The sequence below is a fragment of the Lepidochelys kempii genome, chromosome 26 (assembly GCF_965140285.1).
Source record: "Lepidochelys kempii isolate rLepKem1 chromosome 26, rLepKem1.hap1, whole genome shotgun sequence".
NCBI classification, from domain to species: domain Eukaryota; kingdom Metazoa; phylum Chordata; order Testudines; family Cheloniidae; genus Lepidochelys; species Lepidochelys kempii.
The window spans coordinates 8,005,364-8,024,858 of NC_136405.1; the positions used below are offsets into that span (position 1 = coordinate 8,005,364).

The 19,495-nt window shown below is 43.1% G+C and overlaps 1 protein-coding gene across 2 annotated transcripts in view; it reads left to right on the forward strand.

Moving 5' to 3' along the window:
• Positions 1–19,495, forward strand: part of PPP2R2A (protein phosphatase 2 regulatory subunit Balpha) — a 71,261-nt gene that overhangs the window by 42,995 nt on the left and 8,771 nt on the right. For both annotated transcript variants that reach the window (XM_073324762.2, XM_073324761.1), the window contains exon 3: positions 3,604–3,701. In XM_073324762.2, the coding sequence (XP_073180863.1) occupies positions 3,604–3,701 (98 nt within the window). The remainder of the gene's footprint in view (positions 1–3,603; positions 3,702–19,495) is intronic.

Genomic DNA, 19,495 nt, shown 5'->3' on the forward strand with positions numbered 1-19,495 from the left:
TAGCACTGAAACTTCTTTCACTGATGGAGGTTCATGCAGCTGATTCTGTAAACAAAACAGGAGCTGTGTCAGCCTGCTGGCCGCTAATCAGACACTCAAAAATGCACATAAACCCGTAAGGTACTAGGAACAGAAAGCAAGGTGAGAGATAATATTTAGACTGGGAGACCTCCTACAGGCTACTGGATGCATTTAGGAGGTGATTTCTGGGCTTAACATAATAAATATATGTACAGAATGTAAAACTGTGGTGAAAAACAGGTAATTGGTTTACCTTCATGAGCAAAGACCATAAGAAGCTTCTCTGAATATATTTCAGATGAAGTATGTTCAAGGAAAATAGTTGGACCAACAAACCTCAGGAAATTCAATTCCAGTCTCCTAACTTAGAATGTCCTGACTTTTGATGCTGTATATTACGATTGTAAGGCTTTAAATGTCGGGTCTTTATCCTTTTCCATTTTTGAATGGCAGTTCTGCAAAATAACTTGTCATGAAATGCATCAAATGTGCATTCATTGACTTGACTTGCTGTTCTGGTCATTCCTATAAACATTCCTATTTAGGCTTGCAAAAATATGTGTTTTGGTGTGAATATGTAATGTTTTCAAAGCATGCTTTTTCCTGGCCAAATAAGTATGGTGATAGCTTTACCCATGTCCTCTGCAATCAGGTTCTAAAGCTAATTTTTACTTTTCAAACTTGCAGGTGCTATTCCGGTTTATTAGCAAAATTGTCTCCTCCTCACCATGGTTAGCTCAGTTGTCAATGCAAATGCTGACAGCTCATTTCCGGAATGCTTTTTAAAGTATATGTCATCCTGTACATTTGTTAGTATTCAATGGTTTTTTGAACCCACACAATATCCATTTTGACTTGGAATGAAGTGCCAAGGCTTTTATCTGATAAATATTTTCCTTTAATATTGCTTATTGAATCATATAGCTTTCTCAGACTTGCAAGTGCTTTACATTAACTAACCCTCAAAACAATCCTATGCAATAAGTAGTATGTCCCTGTTTTACAGATGGGGAAATAGAGGTTTTTAAATTTACTCACCCAAGATAAGAGGGAGTCAGGATTTGAACTTGGGAATTCCTGGCTGCTAGGTCTACTCATCATCCTCATTATTATTTATTTGTTTTACCGTCGTGCCTTGGAGTCCGAGTCATGTATCAGAATGCTAGGTGCTGTACAAACACAAAATAAAAAGACTGTCTCTGCCTCTTACAGTCTAACTTGTGAAGGGTGTACATTGAACACCCATACTATTGTTTGTTTACATAAATATTCTGAAATCGTTTTAAAAAAGTAGTCTCAAACATCAGCATTCATGAGAGGCAAATATCAGTTTAGCCAGCAGTGAGTAGGAATGAATGGATATTGTTACTTTTAAAAGGTTGGGGGGGGGGGGGGGGGGGGAAGAAATCAATTTTATGAAGGATAAACTTATATTTTGTTGTTGGTGTATTTAGAAAGAAGCTTACTTCATATCTACATATTTAACTTTAGGATCGAGTTAGTGAGAAATTGCATCATCTCTATTTTCAGTTCTCTAATATGCGGCAATGAACACTGCATATCGGAGAGCAGAACTGAGCTGTGTGTTGAGCATCCTCCCATACTTGCCTGAAGTCTGACTTTGCATCTTTTTCCTTGATATTTGGGGATTTTGCAGCTCAGTTTGGCCTGCATGTTTAAGCTGTCTTGGGATTGCACAATTTTGAGACAGTAGTCTACACTTATAATTGCTGTATATTGCAGTAAATAGAAAACAGGATATTTTGGTAATGACCAGAAAGGGCACCACCCATCTTTTTGGAATAACATCAGAATGATTTTTGCCTAAGATCCACCTTAGCTGTTTGAAAAATGTCTCCCTTCAAAATCACGGTGAAAGGACATGAAATTTCCTGTCTTCCTTTAAATGAGAGAGGCCTGGTACTTTTAGTGTCTGCTTTCTGTTCTCATAACATGGACCTGCCTGACCTGCCTCTCTGCAGAAATCTGTGAACGTTAAGATAAATATGGAACGTTTTGCTCAGTAGCATTCAGTATGCAAGGTAGCTCCTCAGAGCTCCAAAATGTAAAACAAGAAAGCAGAAACGATCAGGCAACAACAACCATAACAAAAGTTGTGCACTGCATTGTTCATCTCTATTACACAAGAATAAAGAAGAAAAGAGATTTTCTGCCTGGAAAATAACTGACATACTTTTTTTCTGCCAGAAAGTCTTATATTTGTTGCTCCATGGTGAAGTGGAAAGTGTCTGCAAATTAAATATTAGGTATTGAAGATATTAATCCCAGAATAAACTGAAATATCTCTTCTAGTTAATGGAGAATATAAATATTGTGGTTTCATGGAGGGAAGTGTTTATAACCTGGTAAACATATCTATTTCTACACTGAAGTGCAAGTTTTGATTCCCTCATGTACTTATTCTTTTGCTTTTGAAGAAAATAGTCTGGGTTTGTTCCTCTCTAGGAAAAATACATACTTTTACTGGGCATTTATTTTTTTCCCCTCTGTGTCTTTGCTGACACTGTCTACAGCGTATTGTGTATTAAAAAGTAACTAGAATGAAAATGCTTTGACGGTTGGTTGAGTTGGATCAGGGGTGGCAAGTTTAAAGGTTAAACTTGAAACATTTTAAATTCTGAATGTTTTTAAATTAAAAATTAATTTAATAGGAAGTCTAAAGGAATCCACGCACAACATTCAAAATAATTTATGCTTAGTTTTAATTTCTGCAGAGGAAAGATATAACTCAGATGAAAACAAACGTGTATTTGTATGTGTGCTAGGAATTAATATACATTGGTGGGTATGGGCTTAATTTTCATCCTACGTTCGACATTTGACATTGCCTCTCTTGCAAGACCAGTTATGTACATATTGTAGGCTAAATTCCATTTTTAAAGGGATGATTGGCAGAGATGAGTACTCCGTATATAGAATTACAAAACTTGCCCAATTTATATAGCGCTCTCAAAGGGGAAAAAAACCCTTAGTAAATAATTTTAGCAGGTAAAAACCCAGTCTAAATCTGATGAGGAAGTAGTCTGAGAACAGGAATTCCTCTACCTTTTTTTTTTTTTTTTTTTAAAAAGACAGTCATTTGAACTTAAGATCTTAACTTGAGTGTAGTTGTTGCGGTTCTGCTTCCTTGCATTCCTCAGATGCTGATGTTTGAGCATGTCCACCCGAATAAAACATTTCTGCCTAAAGCTTTCAGATCTGTACATACAGTCCTGAAGAGACAAGCTTTGAGATCAGTATGGGTAATGGGCACATGTCCAGTTCTACTGTTAAAAATGAATGGCAGAGGTCTAGGTGAAATGAGCAGAAATATATATAAACAAAACCAAAACCCCACTATTACCGGCCTTTTTCTGGATGAACAAACAATTTTGGACATTTTCCCGGTTATGAGCATTTTATTCAGAGAATAAGACTGATGTAGACTGAAATGAGCCTTTGTCAAGCTGTCAGGAAAGATTTTCTGTTTGTACTCCTTAACCATTTATAGTTTTCTTGACTTTTTGAGTAGATGTTTAGAAGAAATGCTGAATGACGGTTTTTTTGTTCTTGGTTATGCAGCGGATATAATTTCTACGGTAGAATTTAACCATTCTGGAGAATTACTAGCAACAGGAGACAAAGGAGGTAGAGTTGTCATCTTTCAACAGGAGCAGGAGGTGAGTGTTAACTGTGCTTAAAATAAGTCATGTATTAAAACTCTTCCCCTATCTGCAAGTGACCTCTTGGAGTGAGGTGTGAACTTGTATGAGAAATTGTGCAGTTCCACTGTATAATAAGTATCTGATCATTCTGAAGTGTTGGGAGAATAAACAGTGAAACTCCAAAGCAACTACCAAAAGAACTATCAAAATTGATTACATTATTAGGGTCTTTAAAGGTCTGGTCCTGTTTCTAAATGGTTGTCTAAACAGTTTATAGTGCGAACAAAATTTGACTAAAAACCTTGGGGACCTCTTGAAGTTGTCACTTCAGATAGCTTGCTGCCTTTTGGGGATGTTCCTTAATGCCGGTTTCAGTGTAGCTGTTGGGAAATGAGAAGTGGCTCTAAGGGAGCATGTGGCCAAAGATGGCCCTTTACACTCTAATATATATCAGGCAAAAATTGGTCAAGGTTCTTCTGTCAGCATTGAGTCTTTGCAGCTTGTTTTGGGGTGATTTAACAGCAGATTTTTTTCTGCCCGCTAAAAGTTACGATGTAAAGGTCTTAACAGCAGAGGGAATTCTTTCCTAAAACTAAACACAAAAGTTAGTTCTAGCCATCACCTTCAGCCCCCAACTAAAACCTCTCCAACGCATCATCAAGAGTCTACAACCTATCCTGAAGGATTATCCATCACTCTCACAGATCTTGGGAGACAGGCCAGTCCTTGCTACAGACAGTCCCCCCAACCTGAAGCAAATATTCACGAGCAACCACACACCACCCAACAGAACCACTAACCCAGGAACCTTGATCAAACTGGACAGTCTCTACATAGAAGAATAAATGGACACAAATCAGAGGTCAAGAATTATAACATTCAGAAACCAGTCGGAGAACACTTCAGTCTCTTTGGTCACTCGATTACAGACCTAAAAGTGGCAATTCTTCAACAAAAAACTTCCAAAACAGACTCCAACAAGACACTGCTGAATTGGAATTAATTTGCAAACTGGATACAATTAATTTAGGCTTGAATAGAGACTGGGAGTGGATGGGTCATTACACAAAGTAAAAAATTTCCCCATGTTTATCTCCCTCCTCTCCCCCCCCCTTCCCCCCCTCACTGTTCCTCAGGATATGTCTACACTACAAAATTAGGTCAAATTTATAGAAGTTGTTTTTTTATAAATCGTTTTTATATGGTTGTCAAGGTTCCTCCCCCACTCTGAACTCTAGGGTACAGATGTGGGGACCTGCATGAAAAACCTCCTAAGCTTATCTTTACCAGCTTACGTCAAAATTTCCCCAAGGTACAAAATAGTCCACCCGTTGTCCTTGGACTGGCCGCTACCACCACCAAACTAATACTGGTTACTGGGGAAGAGCTGTTTGGACGCATCCTTCCCCCCAAAATACTTCCCAAAACCTTGCACCCCACTTCCTGGACAAGGTTTGGTAAAAAGCCTCACCAATTTGCCTAGGTGACTACAGACCCAGACCCTTGGATCTTAAGAACAATGAACAATCCTCCCAACACTTGCACCCCCCCTTTCCTGGGAAATGTTGGATAAAAAGCCTCACCAATTTGCATAGGTGACCACAGACCCAAACCCTTGGATCTGAGAACAATGAAAAAGCATTCAGTTTCTTACAAGAAGACTTTTAATAAAAATAGAAGTAAATAGGAATGAAGAAATCCCCCCTGTAAAATCAGGATGGTAGTTTTCTTACAGGGTAATTAGATTCAAAAACATAGAGAACCCCTCTAGGCAAAACCTCAAGTTACAAAAAAGATACACAGACAGAAATAGTTATTCTATTCAGCACAATCCTTTTCTCAGCCATTTAAAGAAATCATAATCTAACACATACCTAGCTAGATTACTTACTAAAAGTTCTAAGACTCCATTCCTGGTCTATCCCCGACAAAGAAGACTACAGACAGACACAGACCCTTTGTTTCTCTCCCTCCTCCCAGCTTTTGAAAGTATCTTGTCTCCTCATTGGTCATTTTGGTCAGGTGCCAGCGAGGTTACCTTTAGCTTCTTAACCCTTTACAGGTGAGAGGAGCTTTCCCCTGGCCAGGAGGGATTTCAAAGGGGTTTACCCTTCCCTTTATATTTATGACAATGGTCGATTGTGCGTGTCTCTACACAAAATGCTCTAAGTGCATTAACTCGGCAGAGTGCTTCCAGAGTACCGAGGCTAGCGTCGATTTCCAGACTGTTGCACTGTGGGTAGTTATCCCACGGTTCCCGCAGTCTCCACTGCCCATTGGAATTCTGGGTTGAGATCCCAATGCCTGATGGGGCAAAAAACGTTGTCGCGGGTGGTTCTGGGTACATGTCATCAGGCCCTCCCACCCTCCTTCTGTGAAAGCAAAGGCAGGCAATCGTTTCGTGCCTTTTTTCCTGAGTTACCTGTGCAGATGCCATACCACGGCAAGCATGGAGCCCGCTCAGCTCACTCTCACCGTATGTCTCCTGGGTGCTGGCAGATGCGGTACTGCATTGCTACACAGCAGCAGCAACCCATTGCCTTGTGGCGGCAGATGGTGCAATAGGCCTGAAAACCATCGGCATCATGTCTGAGGTGCTCCTGGCTGCCTCGGTAAGGTTGGTCAGGAGCACCTGGGCAGACATGGGTGCAGGGACTAAATTTGGAGTGACTCGACCAGGTCATTCTCTTCAGTCATGCAGGCAGTCCTATTGCACCATCTTCTGCCGGGCAGGCAGAGGTGAGGATGGCTAGCAGTCCTATTGCACCGTCTGCTGCCATCCAAAGATGTAAAAGATAGATGGAGTGGATCAAAACAAGAAATAAACCAGGTTTGTTTTGTATTCATTTGCTCCCCCCTCCCTCCCTCCCTCCGTGAAATCAACGGCCGACAATCATTTTGGTGAGGTCTGTCGGGGCACCTTGAAAACGTCAATGGAGATTCAGTCCTGCCTGAAATACCAGAGGGAGGGATAGCTTAGTGGGTTGAGCACTGGCCTGCTAAACCCAGGGTTTTGAGTTCAGTCCTTGAGAGGGCCATTTTGTGTGACCGTTGTTTTTGTTTGTCCTTGATGTAAAGCCACCCCCTTTGTAGATTTTAATTCCCTGTAAGCCAACCCTGTTAGCCTTGTCGTCAGTCACCCCTCCCTCTGTCAGAGCAATGGCAGACAATCGTTCTGTGCAGACGCCAGACCACGGCAAGCATGGAGCCCGCTCAGATCACTTTGGCAATTAGGAGCACATTAAACACCACACGCATTATCCAGCAGTATATGCAGCACCAGAACCTCGCAAAGCGAAACGGGGCGAGTAGGGGACCTCAGCGTGGTGACGAGAGTGATGAGGACATAGACACAGACTTCTCTCAAAGCACGGGCCCTGACAATGTGGATATCATGGTGCCAATGGGGCAGGTTCATGCGGTGGAACGCTGATTCTGGGCTCGGGGAAGAAAGCACAGACTGGTGGGACCGCATAGTGTTGCAGGTCTGGGACGGTTCCCAGTGGCTGTGAAACTTTTGCATGCGTAAGGGCGCTTTCATGGAACTTCGTGACTTGCTTTCCCCTGCCTGAAGATCATGAATACCAGGATGAGAGCAGCCCTCACAGTTGAGAAGCGAGTGGCAATAGCCCTGTGAAAGCTTGCAACGCCAGACAGTTACCGGTCAGTCGGGAATCAATTTGGAGTGGCCAAATCTACTGTGGAGGCTGCTGTGATGCAAGTAGCCAACGCAATCAAAGATCTGCTGATATTGAGGGTAGTGACCCTGGGAAATTTGCAGGTCATAGTGGATGGCTTTGCTGAAATGGGATTCCCTAACTGTAGTGGGGCAATAGACGGAACCCATATCCCTATCTTGGCACCGGCGCACCAAGCGGGCGAGTACATAAACCGCAAGGGGTACTTTTCAGTAGTGCTGCAAGCACTGGTGGATCACAAGGGACGTTTCACCAGCATCAACGTGGGATGGCCGGGAGAGGTACATGACGCTTGCATCTTCAGGACCTCTGGTCTGTTTCAAAAGCTGCAGGAAGGGACTTCATTCCCAGACCAGAAAATAACCGCTGGGGATGTTGAAATGCCTATAGTTATCCTTGGGGACCTAGCCCACCCCTTAATGCCCTGGCTCATGAAGCCGTACACAGGCAGCCTGGACAGTAGTCAGGAGCTGTTCAACTACAGGCTGAGCAAGTGCAGAATGGTGGTAGAATGTGCATATGGACGTTTAAAAGCGCGCTGGCGCAGTTTACTGACTCGGTTAGACCTCAGCGAAACCAATATTCCCACTGTTATTACTGCTTGCTGTGCGCTCCACAATATCTGTGAGAGTAAGGGGGAGACTTTTATGGTGGGGTGGGAGGTTGAGGCAAATGGCTTGGCCGCTGGTTACGCGCAGCCAGACACCAGGGCGGTTAGAAGAGCGCAGGAGGGCGCAGTGTGCATCAGAGAAGCTTTGAAAACCAGTTTCATGACTGGCCAGGCTACGGTGTGAAAGTTCTGTTTGTTTCTCCTTGATAAAACCCCCCCACCCCTTGGTTCACTCCACTTCCCTGTAAGCTAACCACCCTCGCTTCCTCCCATCAATCACCGCTTGTAGAGGCAATAAAGTCATTGTTGCTTCACATTCATGCATTCTTTCTTAATTCATCACACAAATAGGGGGATACCTGCCAAGGTAGCCCAGGAGGGGTGGTGGAGGAGGGAAGGACAAGGCCACACAGCACTTCAAAAGTTTAAAACTTATTGAATGCCAGCCTTCTGTTGCTTGGGCCATGCTCTGGGGTGGAGTGGCTGGGTGGCCAGAGGCCCCCCCACCGTGTTCTTGGGCATCTGGGTGAGGAGGCTATGGAACTTGGGGAGGAGGGCGGTTGGTTACACAGGGGCTGTAGCAGTGGTCTGTGGCCCAGCTGCCTTTCCTGCAGCTCAACCATATGCTGGAGCATACTGGTTTGGTCCTCCAGCAGCCTCAGCATTGAATCCTGCCTCGTCTCATCATTCAGCCCTCTCTTCAGCCCACCACCTCTCCTCACGGTCATTTTGTGCTTTCCTGCACTCTGACGTTGTCTGCCTCTATGCATTTGTCTGCTCTGTCAGTGTGGGAGGACAGCATGAGCTCAGAGAACTTTTCATCGCAAGTGCGTTTTTTTTGCCTTCTAATCTTCACTAGCCTCTGGGAAGGAGAAGATCCTGTGATCCTTGAAACACATGCAGCTGATGGAGAAAAAAGAAGGGACAGTGTTATTTAAAAAGACACATTTTATAGAAAAATGAGTACACTCTTTCTTTCATGGTAAACCTAGCTGTTAACATTACATACCTAGCACATGTGCTTTCGTTACAAGGTCACATTTTGCCTCCCCTCCCCCCCCCCCCCCCCCCCCCCCCCCGCACGTGGCTAACAGCGGGGAACATTTTTGTTCAGCCACAGGCAAACAGCCCAGCAGGAACGGGCACCTCTGAATGTCCCCTTAAGAAAAGCACCCTATTTCAACCAGGTGACCATGAATGATATCACTCTCCTGAGGATAACACAGAGATACAGAACGGATGTTGTTTGAACGCCAGCAAACATACACTGCAATGCTTTGTTCTACAATGATTCCCGAGTACCTGCTACTGGCCTGGAGTGGTAAAGTGTCCTATCATGGTGGATGGAATAGGGCTTCCCTCCCCAGAAACCTTTTGCAAAGGCTTTGGGAGTACATCCAGGAGAACTGCGAATGCCAGGACAAATTAGTCATTAAACATGCTTGCTTTTAAACCATGTATAGTATTTTAAAAGGTACGCTCACCAGAGGTCCCTTCTCCACCTGGCGGGTCCGGGAAGCAGCTTTGGGTGGGTTCGGGGGGTACTGGCTCCAGGTCCAGGGTGAGAAACAGTTCCTGGCTGTCAGGAAAACCGGTTTCTCCGCTTGCTTGCTGTGAGCTGTCTACAACTTCATCATCATCATCTTCCTCATCCCCAAAACCTGCTTCTGTGTTGCCTCCATCTCCATTGAAGGAGTCAATCAACACGGCTGGGGTAGTGGTGGCTGAACCCCCTAAAATGGCATGCACATCATCATAGAAGCAGCATGTTTGGGGCTCTGACCCCGAGCGGCTGTTCGCCTCTTTGGTTTTCTGGTAGGCTTGCCTCAGCTCCTTAAGGTTCACGCTGCACTGCTTTGGGTCCCTGTTATGGCCTCTGTCCTTCATGCTCTGGGAGATTTTGACAAATGTTTTGGCATTTCGAAAACTGGAACGTAGTTCTGATAGGACGGATTCCTCTCCCCATACAGCGATCAGAGCCCATACCTCCCGTTCAGTCCATGCTGGAGCTCTTTTGCGATTCTGGGACTCCATCATGGTCACCTCTGCTGATGAGCTCTGCACCCACCTGCAGCTTGCCACGCTGGCCAAACAGGAAATTGAAATTCAAAAGTTAGCGGGCCTTTTCCTGTCTACCTGGCCAGTGCAACTGAGTTGAGAGTGCTGTCCAGAGCGGTCAAAATGGAGCACTCTGGGATAGCTCCCGGAGGCCAATACCGTCTAATTGCGTCCACAGTACCCCAAATTCGACCCGGCAAGGCCGATTTCAGCGCTAATCCCCTTGTTGGGGGGGGCGGGAGGGGGGAGTAAGGAAATCGATTTTAAGATCCCTTTAAGTCGGAAAAAAAGGGCTTCGTTGTGTGGATGGGTGCAGGGTTAAATCGATTTAATGCTGCTAAATTTGACCTCAACTCCTAGTGTACACCAGGGCTCAGACGTTCTTGTCAACTGCTGGAAATGGCCCACCTTGATGATCGCTACAAAAGGTGTCTCTCTCTCTCTCCCCCCCACCCCCACCCCCCGCTCTCCTGCTGGTAATAGCTCACCTTGTCTGATCACTCTCGTTACAGTGTGTATGCTAACACCCGTTGTTTCATGTTCTCTGTGTATATAAATCTCCCCACTGTATTTTCCACTGAATGCATCCGATGAGGTGAGCTGTAGCTCACAAAAGCTTATGCTCAAATAAATTTTAGTCTCTAAGGTGCCACAAGTTCTCCTTTTCTTTTTTCAAAAATGAACGGGATTCATGCAAAGCTATATTTCTCTGAGCATAGGAAGATGATCAAGGAAGTTCTAAGCTTGGTTTTGAGACACTTTTTGGTGTTGAGCAAGGCACTCAACCTCAGTTTCCCACTTGTAAAATGGGAATATTGCCTTCCAGGGGAGGTTTGGAGAGTGAAGTGTTTTTGAGGATGGAACAATATTATCACTAATACATTGTGTAATACATTGACTTCAGATGGAGAGGCGTAGAGGATGTTAATAAGATTTTTTGTCCCTTGGTACTGTATCTAATTATCCTATCCTTAAATGAATTCCCATGGCTTGTTGACAGAACTTTGTGCATCTGTGCCTGCTCTCATTATCCTAGAGTTGGCTGACAAAGCAATTTCTTGTGAATAGAGTTGCCCAACACTCCAGGATTATCCTGAAGTCTCCAGGAATTAAACATGAATCTTTCATTCAAGACGATCTCATGTGATGACACCTCCAGGAATATGTCCAATCAAAATTGGCAACCCTACCTATTAACCACATTTCCCTTTGATCAGACGCTGCCCCAAAGTTAAATCTGCCACTGGCTCTTGTCCCTTTTAGCATGGCTCACAGATTGACATGGACTTTTTGCTACTGAATGTGATGTAATCTCTCTGGCTTCTGATTTAACTCGGAGCTTAGTGATATTTAAATCTACAGTAGAACTATACACTGACTAAGGCTCACTGAAAATTACTGCATTCTATGAATTTGAGTAACCACAATAAAACGACCATAGTGCATTGCAATGAACTTGACTTATTTGGCAATTTGTATTTTATTTTTAAGACTTCAGCATGTACTGTAATATCCCTGTAAAACTAATGAAGTCATGCAGTGAAATTTCACTGCCTTGGAGGTTTTTAAATCTTTGCTGAGGAGTGAGGAGACACAGCCACTCTGTGCAAATTATAAAGTGTGCAAATGAGTGAGATCCTATTGTTGATGAATAATTGCAAGGGTTGAAGACAAGGTCCTGTACATCAAGTATTTATTCCAATCCTTTAACTCTATCCTTGTTCTGAATAATTTTCAAATGAGAGACCGTCATAATACTTAGCCCTTCTGTAGGGCCTTTCATCTGTGGCTCTCACAATGTGTTACAAACACTAATAAATTGATTCTGGCATTACTTCTCTGAGGTTTTTAAAACTAATAGCACTGGGGACTGGAGAACTTGGGTGGCAAGAATAGTATGCAATAGAAATTATACAAAGCACATAGGTTACTCTTTCACCCCCCTCTTGAAGCAATGTAAAGCAGTTGAAATGCATGTGACTGTCAAAGAGTTTTCGACGGATATACTAATTGTCTGAATTAAAGACATAACTTTATATGCAGTATTGAACACATTGTGAATTAAACATCAGATGACTGCCCATATGTCATTAAGGAGGGATAAAAATAAGAGCATGGGGGAAAATACCTTGAAACGATGCCGATATGGATCTGTCTTTCCTATTCTGGAAAAAAATATATATGCGTGTGTAAGTCCGCTAGTAAGAAGGGATCAAGACTTATGAACAATGTGTACATTACTACCCTCCAAGTTATATTTTTCATGTATACTGTACAGTATTTAGTTGAGATCGGGGGGTGGGTGTGTGTGTATGGCTGTTGTCCCCCACAAAATCTATTTGCATCAGGTACAGAATGCTTTCCATCTCTTGCACCAGTGACTAATATTAGATAGCGGTGTCTTTTCTGTAATAAATTTAAAAAAAAAAATCTTGCTGCCCTTATTTTCTTAGGTGGAAATTCTGACTTCATTTAAGCACCGTGAATATGTCACAAGCTGTGGAAATGACTATCCAATAGAATAGGCTTACTTCTATTCAACAAAATAGTGTAGAATCTCTTGGCTTAAGAGCCTTTTGTTAAATCTTTAAAGGGTAAAGCAGGTCATTGTCAGTGTTGGCCTCTTTGGAAGTGTCTGCTTATGAAAGTCATTGCATTCATATTAAAATAAGTCAACTTTGTTTTTGTGTGTGGATATAAGCAGTAGAGAGGCGTATTAATCTACTTGACAAGCAAATCACGGTCTGCTTTTTAGTTAATAGAAATTAATAAATATCTTAATAGTTGTATTATTATATTCAGGTGGGTAACAATTTGAGATGCAGATTTGAGGTGGTATTTTGAAATTCTTCCAGACCAGCTTCAAAGCTAGTGAGTAGCTTAGCTAATACTCAGTCAAAACCAGAGAGGAAGCTGCTCATCACTGATACCATTTAGAGACATTTTGTAGATACACAAAGGATGTGCTTTTGGAAGGGCTTTAAGATTTGATCCCTCTGCTCCCACAGCATGTTAGTTAACTTCTGCACCGATGTTTGGCTCAGAATGTCACAGCCTATTAAATTAGTGGCATTTTCAAAAGTGCCTGAGTGAATTGGGAGCATAAATCCTATTAAGTCAATGGGACTTGTACTCCTAAATCACTTAAGCACTTCTGAAAATCCCACCCCAGTTAAGATATGGAACTGATGGCATTCTTTTATCCATGTAATAATCAGTACTTGCATAGTGCTTTTGTTTTCTATAGCACTCCACAAACTATCCTCCCAGTATGCTGGTGGGGTACATATTCCCATTTTAAAGGTAGGGGAGCTGAGGTAGAAAGTTTGATTTAGCAGAGGCTGCACAGAGTTGGCATTGGAATTAGACCACTTGGAGTTGGCATTAGAGTTAGGCAGTGCTTGGGGCCCTAATCTATACTTAGACCATGCCTCTTCAGAGAGGTATCACTAATTTACTTAATCTTGCCATAATTGTGACCACATCATGAGCCAAAACTACCTTACCTATAAGGTTTTTTTAAAAGCTGCTAAACATTAAAAATATTTTTAATGACCTGTATGATTGAATTGTATAGTCCGCAGGAAATAGACAAATAGGTTTCAGACTGGCTTGAGTGTCAAGGAAGTAGGAGGAGGAGTAAGAGTCTCTTTTATCTCCCTGCCAATATGGGGTGGATTTCCGAGAGGACGCTTTCTAGTGTTCATTCAGTCTAGCTGTAAAAGTCCTAAGCAATGAGAATTTTGCCATTCTCAAAGGAGGTTCTTCTTCCACCGCCTGCAACAACTTGTTTGCTTCTGGCCTGTGCAGAATTGAAACTTGTCTTAGGCAAATAAATCACTAGGGTCAGTTAGTGCCATCTAGTGGAGTTTATCTGACTTTGGTCAGGACAAGTAGCCTTATAGTAATTTTGTTTAGCTGGATTATGGTTGTAATGTAATGTAAAATGCAGGATGTCCTTAGTATAATCTTCTGTTGGCTATACTGTAATGTGAAATTCACTGCAGATTTATGCTTTTATGAATATAGATATGCTAAATAAATAGCCTTTATACAGGCTAGTGTCCAAGAAACTTTAAAAGACTAAACAGCTAATCTTGACTTTCCTAGGTAGGTTGTCTTTATAGTTGACTCTTGTAGTTCTGTACCATAATTTATTAATGCAGAATAAATTGAATAACCCATGAATCCTAGATCTCTGACGCATTCAAATTTATTGATGTAGCACCTTAGCTGTAGACCATTGTGCATAATACTGTAAATATAAATATAAATGTAAACACAAACTTTACATCAACACAACTTAGTAAAACAAATACAAATATTAGAAACCCAGGATTAGCCCTGTCCTAAAATCAGTTTTACCTTTTAAAATCACCACCCCTAAAACAGTATACAACAATAGGATTAAACAATAATTAGACGTACATTCTTTCATTGGGGTCAAAATAGCCTCTCTTTCACACGTTTAGTTCTTATTTTTGCAGCTGGCCTGGCAACAGCCTATACAACTGAAACATTTTCACTGCATAGCAAATATTCTGATTTCTTATCTGACGATTCCTGGGGCATCACAGAACAGCTAGTCCTTTTAAGCAGTGTAAGGCTGTACAGTTCTAGGATTTTAAAGTTCTTCGTGGCTTTCCCAAAGAAGTTTCCTTCACCATTTATCCTCAGTGATTTGGTTCAGGAAGCTTCCTTCCTAAATCAGCTTTTCTTCACTGCCAGCACTGTCTGGGTCCAGCTCATTTTTGTCCACTTGGAATCCCCAGGACCAACCCACTAGGGGTTTAACTGCTTTTGCAACTTTTTTGGCTATGAGTTGTCACCTTTGTGGTGGGACAAATTCTGTAGCGCCCTTATGTGTTGCATCATTATGCTGCATCAGAAGAGAACATTGCCTCAGTTGTTTTATGGGCCACTGAAGTGGTGAAAATTCAGATGACTGAACTTGCAGGATATGGAATCTTGCCCTGTTTAAATATCAAAACGGTCTTGGAGAGGTGGGGATAGGCAGCAACTTGTTTGTAGTCTAGCAATTCTGGTTACAAGTTAGGATCTGTTTAAGGAAGTGGAAGTCACTGAATACTTGATTTTAATGCTCAGCTGCCCTGAAAAGCTCCCCTTAATTTCCGGTCACTGGCATGACTGAAGATCAGAGTCCAGTGTGACTGGCTAGGATATCCTCAGAGAGCTGTCAGAAAGTCAGATGCTGCCGTTGGTCTTGTGTAGTTGAGTACCTTTCTGTGTGTTTATGCAGACTTCCTGTTTTCAATACAGAGCGTTATTTATTAACGGGTGTCTGTGTCTTAATTTGAACAGTTACTGGGTAAATATTTGCTTAAATTTAATGTGCATCAAGCCAGCATCTGCACCTTGGCTCCATGCCAGTTCCAGTTACCCTTGAATACAAGGAGTAAATGTTTTGTGGTGAAGAAACTGGATCCTGACTCAGGAGATCTAGGTTCTTCTTCAAGTTCCAGTCCCTATGGGCGTGTTCCACCTTTGGACGCGAGTGCCCCTGTGCACTTTTGATCGGCGATTTTAGTTAGCAGTGTCAGTGTCTGTGCCCCATGCAACCTCGTGCTCCTGTGCAAGGATATACAGCCTCCAGTTCCTTCTCAGTTACCTTCAACTTGAGAGAGAGCCAGAGCCGTGTGGTGTCTGCTCTTAGCTTTTCAGATACCACGTTATTCTGTGGGTTTTTTAGCATTTTAACATTGGAGTCCCCCCCCAACCCCCCAATTTTCTTTTTGCGGCCAGGGCCGCCTTCACACTCAGCCTGTGTTCGTCTGCAGTCTCCCTGACAGCGGCGGATATGCCAAAGACACTGGGTTTCAAAGCCAGCCAGACCTGTCACAGTTCTTTCCCCCTCAGCAATGGGCATTCCACTTGCCTCTGCTGCCTTGGAGAGTTTCACATCCCATCTGAGTGCAAGGCCTGCTCTGGATTTAAGGCATCGCAGAAGCTGAGGGAAGTTTGAAGCTTCTCTGGATGGAGTGTTCCTTGAGGCTGGTGGGGTCCAATTCTTGATTTCCTCATCCCAAGTGCGTAGGCCTCTACCGCTCAGACTGCACTGGTAACTTCAGCCTTGGTATGCAGAGACTATGGGGCAGCTAAGGAAACAACACATTCCAAAAATGAAGAAAACCCATTCCCCGGAGACAGACTCCAAAAGGAGAGGAAGGTCATCTCTGAGGCCAGGGAAGGAGATACCCGGTATAAGTGCTGCTAAGATTCCTGCAGGCCTTGGTACTGAGATATTGGTACCCAACAAAAATACTTCAGGTACATCTCGCGCTGAGAAGTCTTCTAGCAAACTGCACCAAATGGCGCAGTCATCGGTACTGGCAGCGGAAGCCTACAGACACAGCGACTCTTCTAAGGGGCCTTCAACACCTTCACCTTTCTCCTGAGGCCACAGCCACGAGGAACTCATGGACCCTAATGAGGCACTATTTTCACGAGCCTGCATGGTAGACACCCCCAGCTCCTTGGTTGTGGGCAGCCTCGACGAGAACAATCAACAAGCTTGCTTCAAATCGACTGTCTCAGACAAACGCACAAGCATGTTGACCTCTTAAGCCAAAAGAGCTATTCATCATCTGCTCTCTGGTCTATACTTTTTAACATTTTTTTGATCATTTGCCTTAAGCCCAAAGAGCAGTTTCAGCCCCTCGTTTCAGATGGCCAGATGACTCTGAAAAACACCATAGCAGACTCCATGAGCAGGCACTTGGATGAACACCACAAGTGATCTTCAGCGGTTTGGTTTTTTGGAGCATATGGCAGCCCTGGGGCCTCCCAGAGATAGATCTCTTTGTAATGCTGTCCAACGTAATGCTCCATTGCTTGTACTTGAGGAGAGGTTATGGCCACAAATTTACTTGTTCCCAAATCTACTTTGCCCCTTTCTCTGCAGGTGCATCTTTGCTGTCCACTCACGGCGGCTCTCCTGACCCGGATATCAGGCACCATGACCCCCACCCCAACATCTCTTCACCACACCTCAAGGTTTGGCTCCTCAGTAGTTCTCAGACATAGAACTGGACTGTTTTCCTGAAGTTAAGACTATTCCTGAGCAGTAGAAAATCTGTCCTGAGGAAAACCTACCTGCAAAAGTGGAAGTGTTTCCAAACCTGGCGTGCCCATTGAGCCATATCTCCTCAAAGACCTAATCAACTGACTGATTAATTACAGAATCCCAAGGTTTGTTACTCAGTTCCATTAGGGTCCTCCTAGTTGCCGTTAGAGACTTTCACTCACCTGAGGAAGGTTTTTCCGTTTTTGCTCACTCTAGTGCAGCCTGAATTTTTAAATGTTTGTCTAACCTTTTCCTTCACGACAAGGCACCAACTCCACCCTGGAACCTTATCCTAGTTCTGAACACCCTGAGTTAATCTCCATTTGAACCCATGGGCAGCTGTTCATTTCTTCATTTGTCTTTCAAAACTTCATAACCATAACTTCGGACAGGAGAGTAGGAGAGCAGGGGGCACTCCTGGCTGTGATCTACTCTTAGACAACTTTCTACCGTGACAGAGTACATCCCCATCCTCGCTGCCTACCTCAGGTCATATCAGAATTCCACATCAGTCAGGGCGTTCGACTCCCAGTATTTTACACCAAGCCTCATCCCAAGAGAAAAGGCTAGTCTTCATACTCTGGAAGTGTGAGAGGCTCCTGCCATCTTGCTTGATAGAAGTCCCTCCAGGGCCTCTCCCAGACTCTTTATCTCCTTTGCTGAAAGGGTGAAGGGGCAACCAATTTCTACTTGGAGACTGCCAAAGTGAGTTTCAAGATGCATCTTACCTTATTATGACGAATCTGGAGTGCATCCCCCGCCTCGAGTGACTCCGCGTCGGTTAGGACTCAGTCAATCTCAACAGCGCCCATAGGTACAAACCATTTTGAAGAACTCCAGCTACTCTACAGGTAAGTAACCTCCCCTTCAGTTCCCAGTTCTGCCACAGACTTCATATGTGGCCTTGGGCAAGTCATTTAGCCTCCATTTTTTCCCCCCATCTGTAGAAGGCAGATGATAATTCCTACTTCATATGAACATTCTGGAGATTAATTCATTTGTGTTCAGGAGTCACACTCTGGTGATGGGGACCACAAAAATACATCAGTGGCGAAGAGCAGAAAATCTACCTTCAAAATAGAGCTTTGGGAGCATATATGTTGACTACTTTCCTGAGATTTCAGGGAATAAGTTCAGAAAAATGGATGCCCTAATAATACACCAGGATTTATTATTTTGTAACTACTCGTGTGTGACCTTGGCAGAAGCTGTTTCATAAATACGGTTATTTACCCAGGAGTATTTTGTAATATATCTTAGATTCATATTGCACCTTTCGTCAGACACAGAGCATTCCAGAGTTCTTTATAACGTGTAGAGAGCGTCACTGAAATGTGATTCCTCTGTATCGTTATACAAGCATGTGTAACTTCATCTACCACTGAAATGCTACCCATTTCTTGAGTTGGGATGTAGCAACTGTTCAACAGTATAAAGCAAAAAATGTTACATAAGCTAGGACAGGAAATGAACGTTGTATCCAATTGAAACTTCACGAGGAACTCATGGAGGCGGACTGCAATTATCCTAATTGGAATTCGTCCCTAGTTAGAGGGACAGGGGTTTTGCTTATACCTCTTGCTTTTTTTATGTTTAGTTCTATGATATCCAAAATGACTCCAAAGACCTTTTGCTTTTCATGCTAAAGATGGTGTCTCCTACATTACAGTATCCTCTAGTCCTGTATATATTTTTATTAATCCACAAACAAGTTTGTGTCAGCATGAATCATCGAGTTTAGTATTGACTCGAAGTAGAGAACGCGACTGAATCATGGCCAGCACATCCTACAGCACCATAGCTTTGCCTTGGAAATCTCCCATTCAGTGTACTGACTGCTTGACCCTGCTTAACTTGTGAGGCATGACTGAAGAAGCACAGCAGCAAGTTCCTTCCTCTTTCTACGATGGGAAGGCCAAAATAATTGGTGGGCGTGGTTCGGTATTCTGGTGCTAAATAATGTGACTTCTAAGGCAACTTTCTTCTCCTTGCTCCTGGCTTACTCTACAACATGATAAATTCTAATAACGCCTCGCCTGCATTAAAACGTAAGGATGTGGTACAAGAGAAAGGGATTTGGAAAATGTAATGTGTTTGGGTCCAGTAATGATCATACCAGGAGATAATTTGGGGGCACAATTTGTGGATGAAAGGACCTGAGTCATATATAAAGGGAGGAACAAGTTTCACAACCCAGAGCTCATCACAGCAAAGGCATGATTCACCTGTCAACCTAAGATGGTGATGGTGGGATTGCTAGAACCTAAGTGGGATATGAAACAGCACAAGTTTTGAAGCTAGCGGTGTGCTCAGCTGTGAACTGTTTCTTCCTGGTCACTTTTCGCATAAGAGGAAGTCA